The sequence below is a fragment of the Anoplopoma fimbria genome, chromosome 1, assembly GCF_027596085.1.
Source record: "Anoplopoma fimbria isolate UVic2021 breed Golden Eagle Sablefish chromosome 1, Afim_UVic_2022, whole genome shotgun sequence".
Lineage (NCBI taxonomy): Eukaryota > Metazoa > Chordata > Actinopteri > Perciformes > Anoplopomatidae > Anoplopoma > Anoplopoma fimbria.
In genome coordinates this window covers 5,531,460-5,548,454 of record NC_072449.1, presented here as the reverse complement: position 1 = coordinate 5,548,454, position 16,995 = coordinate 5,531,460, and the positions used below count along the sequence as shown (strand labels likewise).

The following is a 16,995-nucleotide window of genomic DNA, read 5'->3' as shown; positions in this document are numbered from 1 at the left end:
TTTCTTCACACAAATACTAAACTAATTTATAGATTGACGTCCTATATAGTTGAATTTTAGAACTCCAGTGTTAAAAACTAAGAAAAAATGTGCAACACATGTTTGGAAATAATTTAGAAAAAACAAATGCATATACTTAGTATCAAGGCAAAAACTTAATCAAACTTAAACTTAATAGATAGATAGATAGATAGATAGATAGATAGATAGATAGATAGATAGATAGATGGATGGATGGATAGATAGATAGATAGATAGATAGATGGATAGATAGATAGATGGATGGATGGATGATAGATAGATATTAAGATAGATAGATATTAAGATAGATAGATAGATAGATAGATAGATAGATAGATAGATAGATAGATAGATAGATAGATGGATAGATATTAAGATAGATAGATAGATAGATAGATAGATAGATAGATAGATAGATAGATAGATAGATAGATAGATAGATAGATAGATAGATAGATATAGATAGATAGATATTAAGATAGATAGATATTAAGATAGATAGATAAGATAGATATTAAGATAGATAGATAGATAGATAGATAGATAGATAGATAGATAGATAGATAGATAGATAGATAGATAGATAGATAGATAGATAGATAGATATATTCCTTTATGATCATAAAGTAAACACATACACATAAACAAAGCAGCAGTAATGGATGAAGTAGAATCCTTGTGCAGCTTAAAGCAGTTTAACAGAAGCTCATTTCTGCTCCAGCAGCTTAAATCCACTGATTATCATGAGACCAGGAACCAGGAACAGAACCTGTATCTTCCCTGGACCAATCAGGCGGCCCGCGCGGCGCATGCGCAGCAGCTACGTGACGTCACAGGCGTGTTGCGGAAGTGAGACGACAGGCTGACTTCTGTTATCCATAAACTCGAGGAAACAGATGCAACACGGGCTCGGTGGGAAGGTGAGATGTGTTTTATCAACTAAACGAATCACCAGGGCAACGGATTATTATTTAATTTAAAGAAAAAAATAGCGATATAAATAAACAAATCAGCTAAAAAATGGAGAGCTAGCGTTAGCCTAGCATGCCAGGGGAGCTAACAGGTGTGATCACAGGACTGTGTTGTGATCATCCATCACACTAATACATGTTGACAAGTTATGCTTTGGATGTGTTTGGTGTTTTATTTTAATTACTGCCCCCTTTTGTGACTATAAACACACATGCAAAAGGTCACTTATCATCTGACAGGCTGTGTTTTTATTACACTGTGGTGTAATAAAGGTCACATGACTTTAGTCACATGACTGGTTATTATTATTATATTCCTTTATTGATCCCCATGGGGGAAATTCAAGTGTTGCAGCAGCTCAACTACACAGACACAGACAATAAATACACATACTATACAACTACACAGACAATAAATACACATACTATACAACTACACAGACAATAAATACACATACTATACAACTACACAGACAATAAATACACATAATACAACTACACATACAATAAATACAACAACTACACAGACAATAAATACACATACTATACAACTACACAGACAATAAATACACATACACAGACAATAAATATACTATACAACTACACAGACAATAAATACACATACTATACAACTACACAGACACAGACAATAAATACACATACTATACAACTACACAGACAATAAATACACATACTATACAACTACACAGACAATAAATACACATACTATACAACTACACAGACAATAAATACACATACTATACAACTACACAGACAATAAATACACATACTATACAACTACACAGACAATAAATACACATACTATACAACTACACAGACACAGACAATAAATACACATACTATACAACAAAATAAAGATAGAACAGGAATAAACAGGAATAGTGTGATCTTTTTATTTGCCCTTTTCATTTAGGGCCCACAATCAATGTCAGAGTGAGCTTTATGTCTTTATATACATGTGAATTTCAGGTGTAAAAGTTGACTGAAAGAGGGTTAAATGCTAGGGTTAATCCCTCTATGTTGATTGGTTGACTAATCAGTCGTCTAGTCTTAGATTAATTTAGTTATTTTAATGCTGAATAGCTTATTTCAAAGACATTTATGGTAGACACGAGATTTAAAGCAGTGCTTTTGTGTTAAACTCATTTTTACATGACATTACATTACATTACAGTCATTTAGCAGACGCTTTTATCCAAAGCGACTTACAGGAAGTGTATTCAACATAGGTATTCAAGAGAGCGATTTTTACAGATCTGTTGTTGCTTTTTAATATGTTAATGGCCGGCTGTGGCGCAGTGGAGAGCATGCCTGTATTTGCAAAGCTGTACTATTAAAAGAAGAGTTAACAGAAAGATTTAATGAAAATGAAGACGGCACTTGTGAAAATTCAAAATGACACTACTGAGTATGAATGGCTTTCAGAGGATCGGCGGTTCGATACCCGGCTTCGGCAGTCCATGTCGACGTGTCCTTGGGCAAGACACTTAACCCCAAGTTGCTCCCGAAGGCTTGCCATCGGTGTGGACTGGATGATGTATGAATGTTAGTTAGAGTCTGATGGTGGCACCTTGCATGGTAGCCTGTCATCAGTGTGTGAATGAAATGTGATGACATGTAATATAAGCTTTGAGTCGCTTTGGATAAAAGCGTCTGCTAAATGACTGTAATGTAAATTTAATGTAATATCTGTAATCAAAGTGGGACCATAAGTGACCAAATCAGCCAACTGCCTTCGGGGAGGGGGGGAATGGCGTGGATCCCAAAATAAAGCTGTGTTGGTTAACATTACATTACATTACATTACATTACAGTCATTTAGCAGACGCTTTTATCCAAAGCGACTTACAGTAAGTGTATTCAACATAGGTATTCAAGAGAACTACTAGTCACCAGAAGTCATAAGTGCATCTCCTTTCTTAAACAAGCATCTAAGAGCATAAACCAGAGCAAAAGTATAGTGCAGAAACAAACTAATAGGAATACAATAAGTGCAACAAACTAATAAGAATACAATAAGTGCAACAAACTAATAAGAATACAATAAGTGCTAAGTGGAAGGCTCAGGGTAGTCCTAAATTGCTGCCTGGTGTTCAATCCTCCCAAGTTCTCCCACACGACTTCCCTTCTCCGTTCTCTATACTGGCTCCCTGTAAGAGCTCGCATCCAGTGTAAGACTCTGGTGCTAGCCTACAGGGCAGTGAAAGGAACAGCTCCTTCCTATCTCCAGGCCATGGTCAAGCCCTACACCCCCGCCCGACCACTTCGCTCTGCTGCCTCGGGGCGATTGGTTGCCCTGTCGCTCAGAGGTCCCTGCGGCCGATCCACCCGGTCACAGCTTTTTCTGTCCTGGCCCCTCAGTGGTGGAATGAACTCCCCGCAGGCTGAAAACTCACCTCTTCAAGAAGTACTACCCTGAGCCTTCCACTTAGCACTTATTGTATTCCTATTAGTTTGTTTCTGCACCATACTTTTGCTCTGGTTTATGCTTTTAGATGCTTGTTTAAGAAAGGAGATGCACTTATGACTTCTGGTGACTAGTAGTTCTCTTGAATACCTATGTTGAATACACTTATTATTACCAGTGTGTGAATGGGTGAATGATATGTAATATACTACTGATTGTAAGTCGCTTTGGATGAAAGCGTCTGCTAAATGACTGTAATGTAATGTAAAAATGAATGGACAGACAGTGTATGACATTTGTAGTGTGAACTGTGCTTGGGAGTGACGGATTACACATACCCCACTAACAAGTTGATCCAGATGCATGTTAATTCTCCACCTTTACATGTCAGAACAAGGCTACGGTAGGGTGCAAATTCAGAGCTATCCGTTAGCGTTTGATTATTACATTTTCAGGCTAAAAGAATAGCATTCACATGTGAGGGCCTCTTCACAGTAGTCCGTGCAGGAACACTGATGTGACCACAGAGTGATAATCGAGTGGGCTGCAGCCACAGCCCTCTGAATTCGTGTCCAGTTAGTGCGACGCTGTGAATTTTGCTAAGTGGCCTCTGAATGCAGCACACAGATGGCGAGCAACCATCCTCTCGTTCTCGCTGCCCTCACAACTAACGAGGGTCCTTCTTTTCTCCCCGTCCGCCTTCGTCTCCAGGTTGCTGTTCAGATGAAGAGGGCTCGCTTGGTCGGTACTGTGTGTCACCCTACGTTGCCATGGCAACGCCCTATTTCCCCACACTCCTGCTCCTTATTTTCCTGTCCTCCTTTAGCCTCTTGCTTCTGACCCTCCTGCCCCCCGTCGCCCCATCAAATCCCTTCTCCGCCTCCTCCTCCTCCTCTCCTTCCTCTCCTTGGCCGTCACTCTCCTGCGGCCTGGGTCAGTCCTGGGCCGTCCGGCTCCACTCGGAACCACATCATGAGGGAGAAGATGGAGAACAGAGCTCGGTGCACCTGGATGCGATAGCCAACAGGGTACAGTTCCTCGTGAACACGCTCAGCTGATACATTTTGATCTTTATTGGGAACTCGGGGCTTCATTTCTATGAGGCTACAGTTTTTATTTAATTGTTACTTAATTGTCCATGATTTGTGGGAACGATACATTTGTTATTGCCGTGTTCTTTACTACGTAACTTTAGTTTAACATACAGCTTTTTTAAATTCAGTTTACTTAGTCCCTGTTTTCCATTTAGCTCATTTGTATCTTATTTTCTGCAACTACTTGATTTCTCCACAGGGAACATCGAAGTTAAATGTAATCTGTTTTAATGTTGACTTTGTTAGGCGGAAAAAAACACAAGTTTCCCACTTTTTTAGAAGTATTTATTTTAACATCAGTATTCTCTTCATCCCAGGTGGCGGAGCAGGCTGGGCTGAAGAACCACGGCCAGATTGGGCAGCTAGAAGGTCACTACTTGCTGTGCTCTGTCACTCCTGGATCTGCGGCTGGCATTTGGAGCAAAGGTGTCCGGCCCGGTGACGTCCTGGCGTCCCACCCTCACGTCCTGTGGCACTCCCAGGAGAGAGTGCTGAGCCGCTCGAAGAGATCGATGGCCTTCAACGATCCCAATTACCCCAAACAGTGGCACCTGGTGAGAATCTGGACCGATGTGTTTCTTTGTTTCATTCTTGTTTAATCACCAGTTGTCTACGAATCCAGCCGACTTTAAATTAGTGCCTTAAATTAATTTAAGAATTAATAAATTACTAATTTACCTGTTAAATAATCTGCATACTATATTCTTTATTGATTTTTTTTTGTTGTGTTTGTTTCAACACTATCACTTTATGTAGAACTAGTGTAGTTCTATCAGCTCATTGTGACATTGGGCTTCAAAATGAAAAGTAAAAGAATATTTTGATACCAGCAGACCTTTTTATGGAACCAATATAGCGACAGCTTTAGGGATGTGGAAATAAAACAATGAAGGTTTAGGGTTACACGTAATATGTCTCATGGTTGCACCGTGTATGTCCTCTGTGTACAAAAAACATTAGACAATGTGCATTTCAAGGTATTTAAAAAAACTCCTCAGTGATGCTTATTTTTCCTTTAACTCTATACTCCCTTTTTACTCCCTTGCCTTGCATTAACAGTCCTGTACCCTCCCTCTTTACATAACCACACCCTTCCCCCACTCTTCTTGTTCTTACAGCACAATCACCTCAATAAGGGAATGGACATTAATGTAACGGGGGTGTGGGAGCACAACATCACTGGCCGAGGAGTCACGGTGGTGGTGGTAGATGACGGGGTGGAGCACACCCACCAGGACATCCAGCCCAACTATGTATGTCAAAACTAGCACTTGTTCTATTCTATGATCAATGGATTGTAAATGTGTCCTGTTACTTACTTATGAACTGCTTGTGCTGCTCTCGTGCCAGAACGTTTTGAAAACATAAAGACAAGTAGCTGTTTGAAAGTTTGCCAGCAATTCCTTTTCCATTCATAATTCTTTCAACCCTCTCAGAGTCCAGAGGGCAGTTACGACCTGAACTCCAATGACCCGGACCCCATGCCTCACCCAGACGTCCACAGCAACAACCACCACGGGACTCGATGTGCCGGAGAGATCGCAGCCGTCCCCAACAACAGTTTCTGTGCTGTTGGCGTTGCTTACGGCAGCAAAGTGGCGGGTACAGATAAATGGAGTTTTGAACTTGAAGCGTTTAAGTACCTCTCAGAAAGGAGACGAGACTTTGGAATGATGTGTGCTGACACTCGCCTCACGCTTGCTGTTTCTTTGTTCAGGCATCAGAGTGCTGGACGGCCCGCTGACAGACAGCCTGGAGGCCATAGCCTTCAACAAGCACTACCAGGTCAACGACATCTACAGCTGCAGGTAACAAACAGATGCTCTCTGGTTCTGTTTGGTGTTTCCATCAGGAAAGTGGCTTTTGAAAACGGTGAAATGTCAAAGATGAGTTTGTGTGTCACTTGATTCCACAAACTTTTGACAACTTTGTTTTTTTATCGGCTTTTAATGCCTTTAAGTATCTGCATACTTAGATCTATGCTTTAAACTATGAAGTGTTCTCTGCATTGATCTAAGTTTTGGATATCTATTTTATCAGTTTGAGCTTTTTCATACTTCCAGTACCTTACTTTAGATAAAGCCGGGTGGAGCGGTGGTTGTCCTGCAATGCCTTTTTAAGTGTAAATATTTTGCTATGTCGTCATGTTTTAATGCCAGGATGTAGAATGTTGTTGTAGCAAGTCTTGCTTTGATTCTGATTTGGGCTCTTGTCTCCTCTAGTTGGGGTCCAGATGATGACGGACACACTGTGGACGGACCCCATCCCCTGGGCAAGGTGAGAGGAAGACAGTTTGTGTGGAGCGGTGATTTCTTTTTTTCCTGCAGGGGGCAGTACACTGCAACGGATTAATTACAGAGGAGAAGCGATGTAGATAAAACTGTGAGCACAAAAAGTAGAATCTTCCCTGCTTTTATCACAGCATGATATATATATTTTTTTTCTCTACAAAGGCGGCACTGCAGCACGGGGTGATTGCAGGCAGACAAGGCTTCGGCAGCATCTTTGTGGTAGCCAGCGGCAACGGAGGTCAATACAACGACAACTGCAACTACGACGGCTACGCCAACTCCATCTACACCATCACAATCGGTAAGACACAGAGGCTCTCAGGCGTGTGAGTGTTCACTTGTGTTATGGGTGTGGTGATATGTGCTTTGGGTCATAAATAATCGTGTGTGTGTGTGTGTGTGTTTTGCAGGAGCGGTCGATGAGAAAGGCAGGATGCCCTTCTACGCTGAAGAGTGTGCGTCCATGCTGGCTGTCACTTTCAGCAGCGGGGGGAGCAAGCTGAGGAGCATTGTAAGTCCTACCAGAGCACACACACACACACACACACACACACACACACACACACACACACACACACACACACACACACACACACACACACACACACACATAGTATGACTAGACCAGAGAATGGATGAGAAGTGGCATAAGGACCAACCTGAAAGCGGGAAGTCAATGACGAGTAACTCTGAGGTGGAAAAAGTCACAAGTCACGTCTTTTTTACTTTTTTTCCTACCTGCCCATCTTTATTTATGACATATGAGACCCAGCTACAGTCCTAACTAAAATGCTCATTATCATTTATATCTCTTTGAGCTCCTTGTGACACCTGAGCAGATAAATAAACGCATAAAAGCCAAGTGCTGCGTGACTTGCAGTCAGTCCAAGAAATGTTATTTCCCCACTTTAGTCATTGTAGAGCGCTCCACCGCATGACCAAAACTCTCCAAATGTGTCTTACCAGTTACGTCAACATCACGTCCTAGGAATCCCACTGTTTTGAACTTCCCGTTTTCAAGCATTTGGTTGCAATTTTCTCTTGAAGTCTGTAGATATATCTCAACCTATCTGAAGTTCATTGTGGTCTAAAAAAAGACCACAAACACTTCAAAATAAGTGATTGTGACAAACCGTTTGAAAATTTGTGAAAGAGCAGCCCCACATCAGAAGCAGCAGGGATTTAGTTTCATCCGAAATGATAACCGGTGATGACAGGATTCAGGGCCCATCGAAAGCCACTGACCTCTATTTGCCACTGTTTATGGCTGTCACCGTGGCAACGCAGATTGGCCCAGGGATGTCATAGCCTGTTTGGGGGCGGAGAGCTTAGGCAGGAGGCTGATCCACCACTGACCACAGTATACTCACAGGCCAATTATTTACAGAGAGTTTATTATTCTGAAGAACCGTTTAGAGTCTATCAAGAACAGCTGCCTTCATGATTGCACAAACTTTATGAACTTGTGCATCTTATTTTTAAAATCCTAGAGGCTGATTCATCAATGATTCTTGAGTATGCAAACCAGAAGAAATAGCTGTGACTACCAAAACATGACCCAGGATTATATCCATTTAAGATTCAGCTATTTACCTGATTTAGATTCAGTGTTTTTCTAATTTAAATATGAGGTGACAAGTGACTACTAGACACCGGGCTTGTCTCCTGATGATGCTTGTACACTCTCACCGCATGGACAGCTGCTCTGGATGAACGTGCACTGCAACACTGCATGTTGCACCTTCTACATGGCTCCAACAGCTGTTAGAAAAAGGCCCACATGTCGTCCGCGTGTAAACACAGAGCGCTGGGAATTCTTCAGCCCGCACCGCTGTGGCGCTGCTGTCAGTCACGCTGTGGCTGACGGGTGTACCAGCGGGTGGTGTACATGGAAGACATGATTGTAGTCCATGAGTTTGATCTCACACACATAGACAAACCAGTTCTAAAATATTATGTTAGGCTTTTTTTTTTGCTAGCTCGTAAAGCTAATCCTCTCTATAAATCCTTCGTTTAAGTCAACCATTAACTGTCAGGATTTTAAACTCTCTCTCTCTCTCTCTCTCTCTCTCTCTCTCTCTGTGTATATACATTTTCACTTTACCACTCTTCTTACAATGTGTTCTTTCTCTCTTTACATCCTTACATCTCTTTAAAAGCTGAACCTCTCCAGTGCTTTAACCTTCGTCATACAGTCCTCATGTTTACCATTAGCTGTACACACACACACACACACACACACACACACACACACACACACACACACACACACACACACACACACACACTGTGGACTCCTGCAGTAAATCTGTCGTTTTGTCCGGATGGCTCTGTGTCACTGCCACCTGATGAAGTGTTCTTTGCTGGTCGTTAGTTTAGGCGGAGAGCCTTGATGCTGAAGGATTGTTTGTGTTGGATAAACTCTGTTAGAGGTTTCTATTCAATCATCTGTCAAATGTTTACACGCATACGTCAGTGCCAGTGTGCGTTCGTCCTCCTGCCAGATCTGTTACCACCCTTGCTCTTGTGCTTTGAGTCTCCCCGGTCGTATATCTCCATTCAGCCCCATCCGTCTGCCTCCACAGGTGACGTCAGACTGGTCCATGCAGAGTGGGACGGGATGTACCGAGGGCCACACCGGCACGTCCGCCGCGGCCCCGCTGGCGGCAGGAATGGTGGCTCTAATGCTGCAGGTCCGTCCCTGTCTCAGCTGGAGGGACGTACAGCACATCATCACCTTCACAGCCACCCAGGTAGGCCTGATGAAAGGTCAGTTACGACTGAACACTGACCTGTGTAGAGGCTCAGTCCCCCTGGATACTCGTGCGAGTGCTTCTCACCCAAATGCATTGTGTTTATATCCTTGAGGTCTAACAAACATATGTAATGCATTTCCCTTCCCCATAAAATATTGAAACCCTGCTTTGTTCACCCTCGAAACGTTTCGTTGTGCGTCATTGCCAACAACTGTCGATCAGCAGAATAGTGAGTAAAACTTGCAGCAGGACTGTGAATTGCTTCACCCACGTGTTTGCAGATATTACTGGCACCCATTTTGCTCCATAGAGCCACTACTGGTCAATGCACAGGGTACCTTTTTAATCTATCATATATCTTTATGAGACATCTGCTGTTTATCTTTCCTGATGAGGGATGCTGATTTTATATTTTTAGGCTTTAGGCCTGAAGTTAGCAACAACTTCGGCTCTTTTTTTTATACATTTCTTTTAACTGGTTAATTATTAACATCCCTATTCCTAGGGGATATAATTACAATACAATTATTGGAAGTTACAGTTTCCCAGACTTAGGGTAGATATTCAAATGTATTGAATTAGCTTGTTTTCCCCAACAAACAGTCCAAAACTTAAATATTTACAATTTACAAAGACAGTTATAGAGAGAAGCAGTAAATCCACACATTTGTTTATTCTTGTCAGTCCACTAAAGTAATTAATTGATTCAGATATATATTCAGGAGATACAATGCCTCATTTAGTTCTGCTTAAGTTTGTGGTTTTGTACCTTTTCTCAGCTGTAGCGAGAGACAGTATTGAGGGAGTAATACTGATAACATGATAACAAAACGTTTTTATTTGTTCCATCAGTGTGACAGCAGTGCAGACTGGAGGGTGAACGGAGCTGGTTTCCACCACAGCCACCAGCACGGCTTCGGTGTGCTCAACGCATGGAGGCTCGTCAACGCTGCCAAGGTATCCACGCAAACAACAAGGCTGCTACCACCAGATATATTCATGTTTAATGAATCTTTTGGTTCATTACTTTATGAATCATTTAGTCAAGGAAAATACAAACGTGATTTTATACATCCTAAAGCAAGTTACCTTTCTCCCTCCTCCCTCTCAGGTGTGGGAGTCGGTGCCGTTCCTCGTGTCCTATCAGAGCTCAGTGATAAAGGAGGAAGCGCCCATTCCAAATTATCCAGACGAGCTGGTCCGAACCTGGGAAGGTAACTCTGTCTGATCCTCCTCTCTCACTCCCTCAGCTCTGTATCGAACAGCTGCTTGTTGAATTTACACACTTCCCTACGTAGCTGACTCCCTCCCTCCCTCCCTCCCTCCCTGTCTGCCTCTCAGTCAGTCTGCCTCTCCATATTAGGTAATGTTCTCTTGTTTGTGAGCTCCTGCGTACACAGTGAAATACTGGGTGAGATTTTACCCAGATTCCTACTTTTTCTTCCCAGATTCCTCTTTTTTTTCCCTTCCCAATCACTCTCTGAATTTTACAACTCCTTATTTTTGCACTTCTCCCCCTCTGAATCCGTCATACTCGACCTTCTCTATATAATATGATCAGTCTCTTTCTCCCTCACACACTTTTCAAACATGCTCATGGTGACCTCATTGTAGCAGAAACTTTTCCTGCGCCTTCGCCTCTTCTCCTTTGCTCACTCGATCTATATCTTCCCTCTTTTGTGGCTTCGTTGCGGTCAGGAGCGCAGCCAGAGACGTGTGTGTGTGTGTGTGTGTGTGTGTGTGTGTGTGCGTGTGCGCGCCTGCCTTTCTTCAGAACAAAGCAAAAAGTGCTGACAGTTACAGAGCAGACTCGCAAAGTGTGTCCGTACTTAATTTCAATACCTTTCAGATAAACTACCATAAAAACCCATTAATTCAATCCTTCTTGGTCAAATCCCTGACAGGTTTTTATGTCACTGGCATGTCTGCCTGTCACGCTACTCAGCAGTGTTTGTTGTTGGTAGTTTCTATGTGTTTTGGCCGCCTTTTTGGCCGAAGCACAAAACGCTGACTTCCCATGTGAACACGATCGCCACAAACGTGTGTTTATGTGTGAACGCAGTGACTCTGTCCTAATGATTAAACCGGTCACATCCCCATGGTGCTGTGAATCCAGTGCGTCAAAGTTGTCTTATAAGTGTGTACAGATCGTCTTGCTGGTTAAACTTATCGGTTGTTCTGAAGTGAAGGAAAAGAGAGATTGTGATTAAAGAGAAAAGAAAAAAAGTTGAACACTCAGCTGGAATTTGAGGACTGAATGTACAGCTACAGTTAGTGAGCACACAATCTATCCTTTCATGTCAACAAAGCATGCTCAGAGTTTATGATCACTGATTGACTTTACAGCCCACCCTATTAAATTTGCCCCCAACCTAATTTTCTTTTTTGTATATTTCCAGATATATTCTATATATTTGTACATATCTTCTTTAATTTTGTTCTTGCTTTCAAGTCCTTTCAAGTCCCACTGCATGCGACCACATTTCATTCAAATCTATCTGAGAGTCTTCATGAGCAGCAGTAGTTTCGATATATCTGTTTGCCAACAAAACTTTGGATACTTGACCCCCAAGAATGTTGAACAGTGGGACTCATCATGTGTTTAGAGCTTCCTGGTGAATGAAGTTGGGACATTTTTCAGTTCAGACTCAAAAGCTGGTTTGTTTAGGCAGAGCAGAAATAATTGTATTACCTTGTCTCCATCCTCTCATCTCTGAGCATAGACAGGTCTTTCAATACTTTGGAGTTTATTGATACAAACGCCCTGAAGGAGAAAGCTAATCCAGTGGATATTGTCTTTCTTTAAAAACATTGGATGAAAAGTCAGCTGAAAGTACAAAACTGCCAGACTTGTACATTTGTAGGAAAATCATATTGAATACATGACTTTTAATCAGAAGTGTCCGAGCTTTAAACATGCGTATGAAGTCCCCACGGACCACCACAGTGTGAGTTTTTTCTGTCACAGCATACGTTTCCCCACTAAATCTCTCTACCTCTATCTTGTTTCTTTATTCTTTCCTTTTCTTTTGCCCCTCCACACTTCCACGTAACTTCGCCCTCTCACTGCCTCTCCTCCTCCACTTGCCTCCATCTCCTGACCGTCTCTCCCCTCCCTCTTTCTCTCTACATCTGTCCCCCGACGCTTTCATTACTCACCTCTGTTTACACTCGTCGCTCCCTCGTCCCGCTGCGTCCCCTCCCTGCCCCGAGGATGTGTGCGGCCCTACATGGTCAGAGAGCACCACGGCTCACTTAGAGAGGGAAGGCAGGAGGTGGTCGGGAACACTGGCTGATATTTCAAGGAGTGAAAGTGGAGATGAAAGATCCAGAGTCTGATAGAAGAATACATTTACTGTATATCGTCATTTCTCCTAGTATGCAACTATCTCAGGCTCACCCTGGTGTGTTTTTTGGCTTGTTTACTCTCCCTGACACATTTTAGGCAACAACTTAATCATTTTAAATGTAAATTGTATTTAAAATTTGTTGTTAAACGGGTCGATCTACTATAACCATATTTTAGGTGTAAAAAGCTCAAATTATGTATATAAGCGTATGTGTATAATCTAACAACTGTTATAATGTGATCAATACAATTTCCTCTAATTACAGCAGCAGTCTGAATACTTAAACAGCCTATCTGTAGGTCTTAAAAGGCTTAAAATTACTTTTAATTCAATATATCTTTAGGGAAGTGATATAAAAAGTGATAAAGTAATGAATAATTCTAGTTGTCTTGTTTTCCATCATACTTTTCATACTATGACAGGTATCAAATTGCATTCTTTGTGATGCTAAACATTTCTTAAAAAGTTTTAAATGCAACTCCTGAACCCTGTATAAACCTTGTTAAATAGTTCAAAGTGAATGGATAAGTATGTTTTCACATATTCGCGAGTGTCTACATTTTTCTTTTCCTTTTGTTATAATGTAATGTCAGATGTTCCCATTTACAGGAACGTGCCCCCCCCTTATCGATCCAGTAAAAATGTTCAAACACACACTCATACATATTCCTCCTCTCCCCACAGTCTCTGCTGCTGACCTCGGACAGTCCGGGATGGAGACGCTGGAGCACGTGGCCGTCACCGTGACGATAACCCACCCTTGCCGTGGCAGCGTGGAGATTTGGTTGGTCTGCCCCAGCGGTATGGCATCAGTCATCGGGGCACGCCGCGCCATCGACAGGTACAAACACTGCACGTTGGTATATTTTTTAAAAAACAGTAAAACTTAAATTAAATTTTGTTCAAAAGCCAAATGAAAATATGTTTTTGACTGCAGCCTAATTAGGTATTTGTTTCTCTTTGTTTGGCTCACAGAGATTCGTCAGGCTACCAGGACTGGACGTTCTCCACTGTGCGCTGCTGGGGAGAGAGAGCTGAAGGCCAGTACACCCTCAAGATGTCCGACCACAGTAAGCTCTCACACTGACACACGTGACTGGGATGGGAATGTCTGTTCAGCAGTGGGAAATTCCAGTTTTTTGCATTTTTTTTGTGACCTCTTGTACATTACATGACCTTGTCAACACCGACTCTTTTTCCCTGCTCCTGTAGAAGAGTCGACGCTTGCGCAGTGTGCAGCGTCGGGGGTGCTAAAGCAGTGCCAGTTGACCCTGTATGGTTCCTCTATGACCCACAGCGAAGTCCAGGAACGACAGAGGTAAGACCTTCACTCGCTGCTATCTGGACAGTTTTGAGGTCATCTGTGTCGCTAAATGCTTGTGGTTTCTATCTTGGTGTAAAAAAAAATAGACATTCCGCGTGTTGATTGGCTGTGCTTTGATTGACAGGCTGGTGGAGGAGGCCATGAGTGGCAAGTATCTGGACAGCAGCTTCTCTCTGCCCTGCCCTCCAGGCCTGGACATTCCTCCAGAGATCATCAACCCCTTCACCTCCAACAACCTCAAAGTAAACAGTTCACTGTTTACCTTTTCCATCTGCCTCCTCTGCCTCTTTTTACTCTTTCTGGCTTTTCTTATATATTTGAAAAAAGACGAGCTAAAGGAGAATTTAAAAAAACATGTTACTTTATGCAGAACAGAGCTATATTGAATGGAGGTATTGGCCAAAAGTGCTTTCTCAAGAACAGACATTTCTTGACGATTGGCAGACCTCACATATTCAGATATTTATATGTGCCAGTTACTATTTGTGGTGGAAAAAATTTAATTCTCCCCTTCATTCAGGAAATGAATCTGAAATTTGACATTGGTTACTGTGTTAAAAAGTGAAGTTGTGATGTTAACTGTAAAATTTGCACCATCCATGTATCGTTAAGGAGGTATTAATGGGAATTTGTCTACCTTTTAGCAAGCTAATTAATCCCATAAACATGGAGTAAAAGATCCAAGTTGACCCTAAACCAGGAAGGAATACTAACACTTCAACTTAGTGATCACTTTAACTTCCTTAACTTTTTCCCTATTTACAGTGGCTCTGCTGTTGTAATTCAACTCATCTCTCTCTCGCTCTCTCTCTCTCTCCTTTGTCCTCTCCCCGTCCAGTTCTTGCTGCTGCTGGGCTGCTTCGCTCTTTTCTGGTCCCTGTACTACACACTGGAGGTCACGCTGGCCCACCTGGACCTCAGGGGCCTTCTCTGCCTGCGCAGGAGGCGGGGAGGTCACCGGGCCCGGGGAGGGCGCCGGGGGAGAGGAGTGGAGGACGCGATGGTGGAGGAGGAGGCGGGGGGTCGGGGTGAGGAGGAGCACGACTCAGGGGTGGAGTTGCATGCAGTGTTGGACTCCGAAGCCAAAGCGCCGCTTTTGAATGGGGAGCGGCTGGCAACATAGCACTGATCCAGATGATGGGTCTAAAACCTCGTTGCTCATGGGACGTCTCAGGCTCCCCCCCTTTCACCTTTATCTGTGGTGGTGGGGGGGTCACAGTGTAGACTGCAAATAGACTTGACTGAGGAGTGGACTCTTTGTCCTTGTCCGCGATCTCCAAACACATGGCCTTTTTTCATGAAAGTCTGTATTTGTGCTGTGAGGGTACGTGTGGGAGCGTATGTGAGTTTTTGTACAACTGTCCCTCCAAATATCCTCAAAAGGAATGAAAAGTGAAGACAATCCTCCAAAAGTGGGGGTATTTTGTCACTGCTGGGGTTCAATTTCCAATCAGGATTAGGTTTGGGTCGGAGTAAAGGTCAGGCATTAACTGGAATGACCTTACAGGGTGTAATGTCCCCGTTTGATTGCATGTTTGGTGTATGCAGAGTGTATGCAGGATGCACAGTGTGTGTGTGTGTGTGTGTGAGATTGTAATATGAAAGGTCTTCCATGAAAAAGTTTCCTCAAATATGAGGTTCCAAGAATACTGTTTTTTTTTTTTAAACTAGATTATTATTTTCTGAGGTGTTATTTGATGTGTTCGATTTTTAAGTCTTGGGTCGTTATCTGCGGGTTATCAACCAACTACTGATTAAAAACTTGAAGTGGGAATTTCAAGTGTGGGATTTGTATATGTATTTTTTTATGGAGTGTAATATATACACAATGTGTGCCTGCTGTACAGATATCTATATCAAGCGTGTTTAATGATTTATACAAAGTGTCTTTTGTAAAAATGTATTAAAGAGTTCTAATTTTTTTATTGGAAAGGAGTGTTTGGATTGAAGTTGGAAGCTGTGTTTGCTGTGCAAGTCACAGGTGATCTGAACGATAATAAAAGACTTGACAGATTATCCTCTTTGACTTCTGATACATTGTTTTAAAACACACTTATATTTACTCTGATATTATTATGTTATTATGACCTATTGTGGTATGAAAATATATAGCCAGTTCATAAGCTAAATGCTATCACCAGCATGCTAACTAATGAAGTAGCTAATAACTATACTAACACACTAATGTATGCATGATGATGTTTAACAGGTAAACAGTAAATGTTTACCATGCTCACCATCTTAGCTTAGCCGGTTGGGATGATAACATCCGCTAAATGAAGCTGAAGTTGATGGGAAAGACATCAAATTTGCAGGTATTTGGTAATAACGAAACTATTGGCAGTAAAGTATCAAAGATGCCATCCCTTACGTTACACAAAAAATCCAACCAAAATAACACAAATTAATTTAACACAACAAAACTGTATTAAGGCTAGCTATGAACTTTTTGGAACACTTAGAGACATGTAGACTTCATATGTAGCCACCACACGGGTGTAATGCTAAACTGCAATGAAACGCATTCTCCAACATTCATGTTTGATCCTGCTTTCTTCACCAGATCTCATTTCAAAAAAGGGGAATGTTAAACTTCAAGGTGTTATGTGACTTAAATGTAAAAACCCAACTGGTGTCTTGCAGCTGTTTCAGAGTGAAAACATCAAACAAAAAATCATCATGTAGGTGATTCTTATTTGGTTTATTGCTTATTAGTCTGAATTTATGTATTTTGACACAAGCTTTTTTTGACATTTTTAA

The 16,995-nt window shown here is 42.0% G+C and overlaps 1 protein-coding gene across 1 annotated transcript; it reads left to right on the top strand.

Annotated features, from left to right (window-relative positions):
• Positions 1-827: 827 nt before the first annotated feature.
• Positions 828-16,251, top strand: pcsk7 (proprotein convertase subtilisin/kexin type 7). The gene is made up of 17 exons (XM_054596859.1): positions 828-941; positions 4,132-4,448; positions 4,832-5,068; positions 5,633-5,767; positions 5,951-6,116; positions 6,232-6,322; positions 6,737-6,791; positions 6,968-7,106; positions 7,216-7,316; positions 9,391-9,558; positions 10,414-10,518; positions 10,673-10,775; positions 13,596-13,752; positions 13,887-13,981; positions 14,124-14,229; positions 14,360-14,477; positions 15,074-16,251. Exons 2-17 carry the CDS (start codon positions 4,191-4,193, stop codon positions 15,356-15,358), a joined length of 2,319 nt encoding a protein of 772 aa, XP_054452834.1. The 5' UTR covers positions 828-941; positions 4,132-4,190; the 3' UTR covers positions 15,359-16,251.
• Positions 16,252-16,995: the final 744 nt, after the last annotated feature.

Coding starts and splice junctions, on each gene's coding strand:
- pcsk7 (XM_054596859.1), top strand. CDS start 4,191: ATGGCAACGCCCTATTTCCCCACACTCCTGCTCCTTATTTTCCTGTCC. Junction 5,069..5,632: donor ACCCCAAACAGTGGCACCTG/GTGAGAATCTGG, acceptor TTGTTCTTACAG/CACAATCACCTCAATAAGGG. Junction 10,776..13,595: donor GCTGGTCCGAACCTGGGAAG/GTAACTCTGTCT, acceptor CTCTCCCCACAG/TCTCTGCTGCTGACCTCGGA.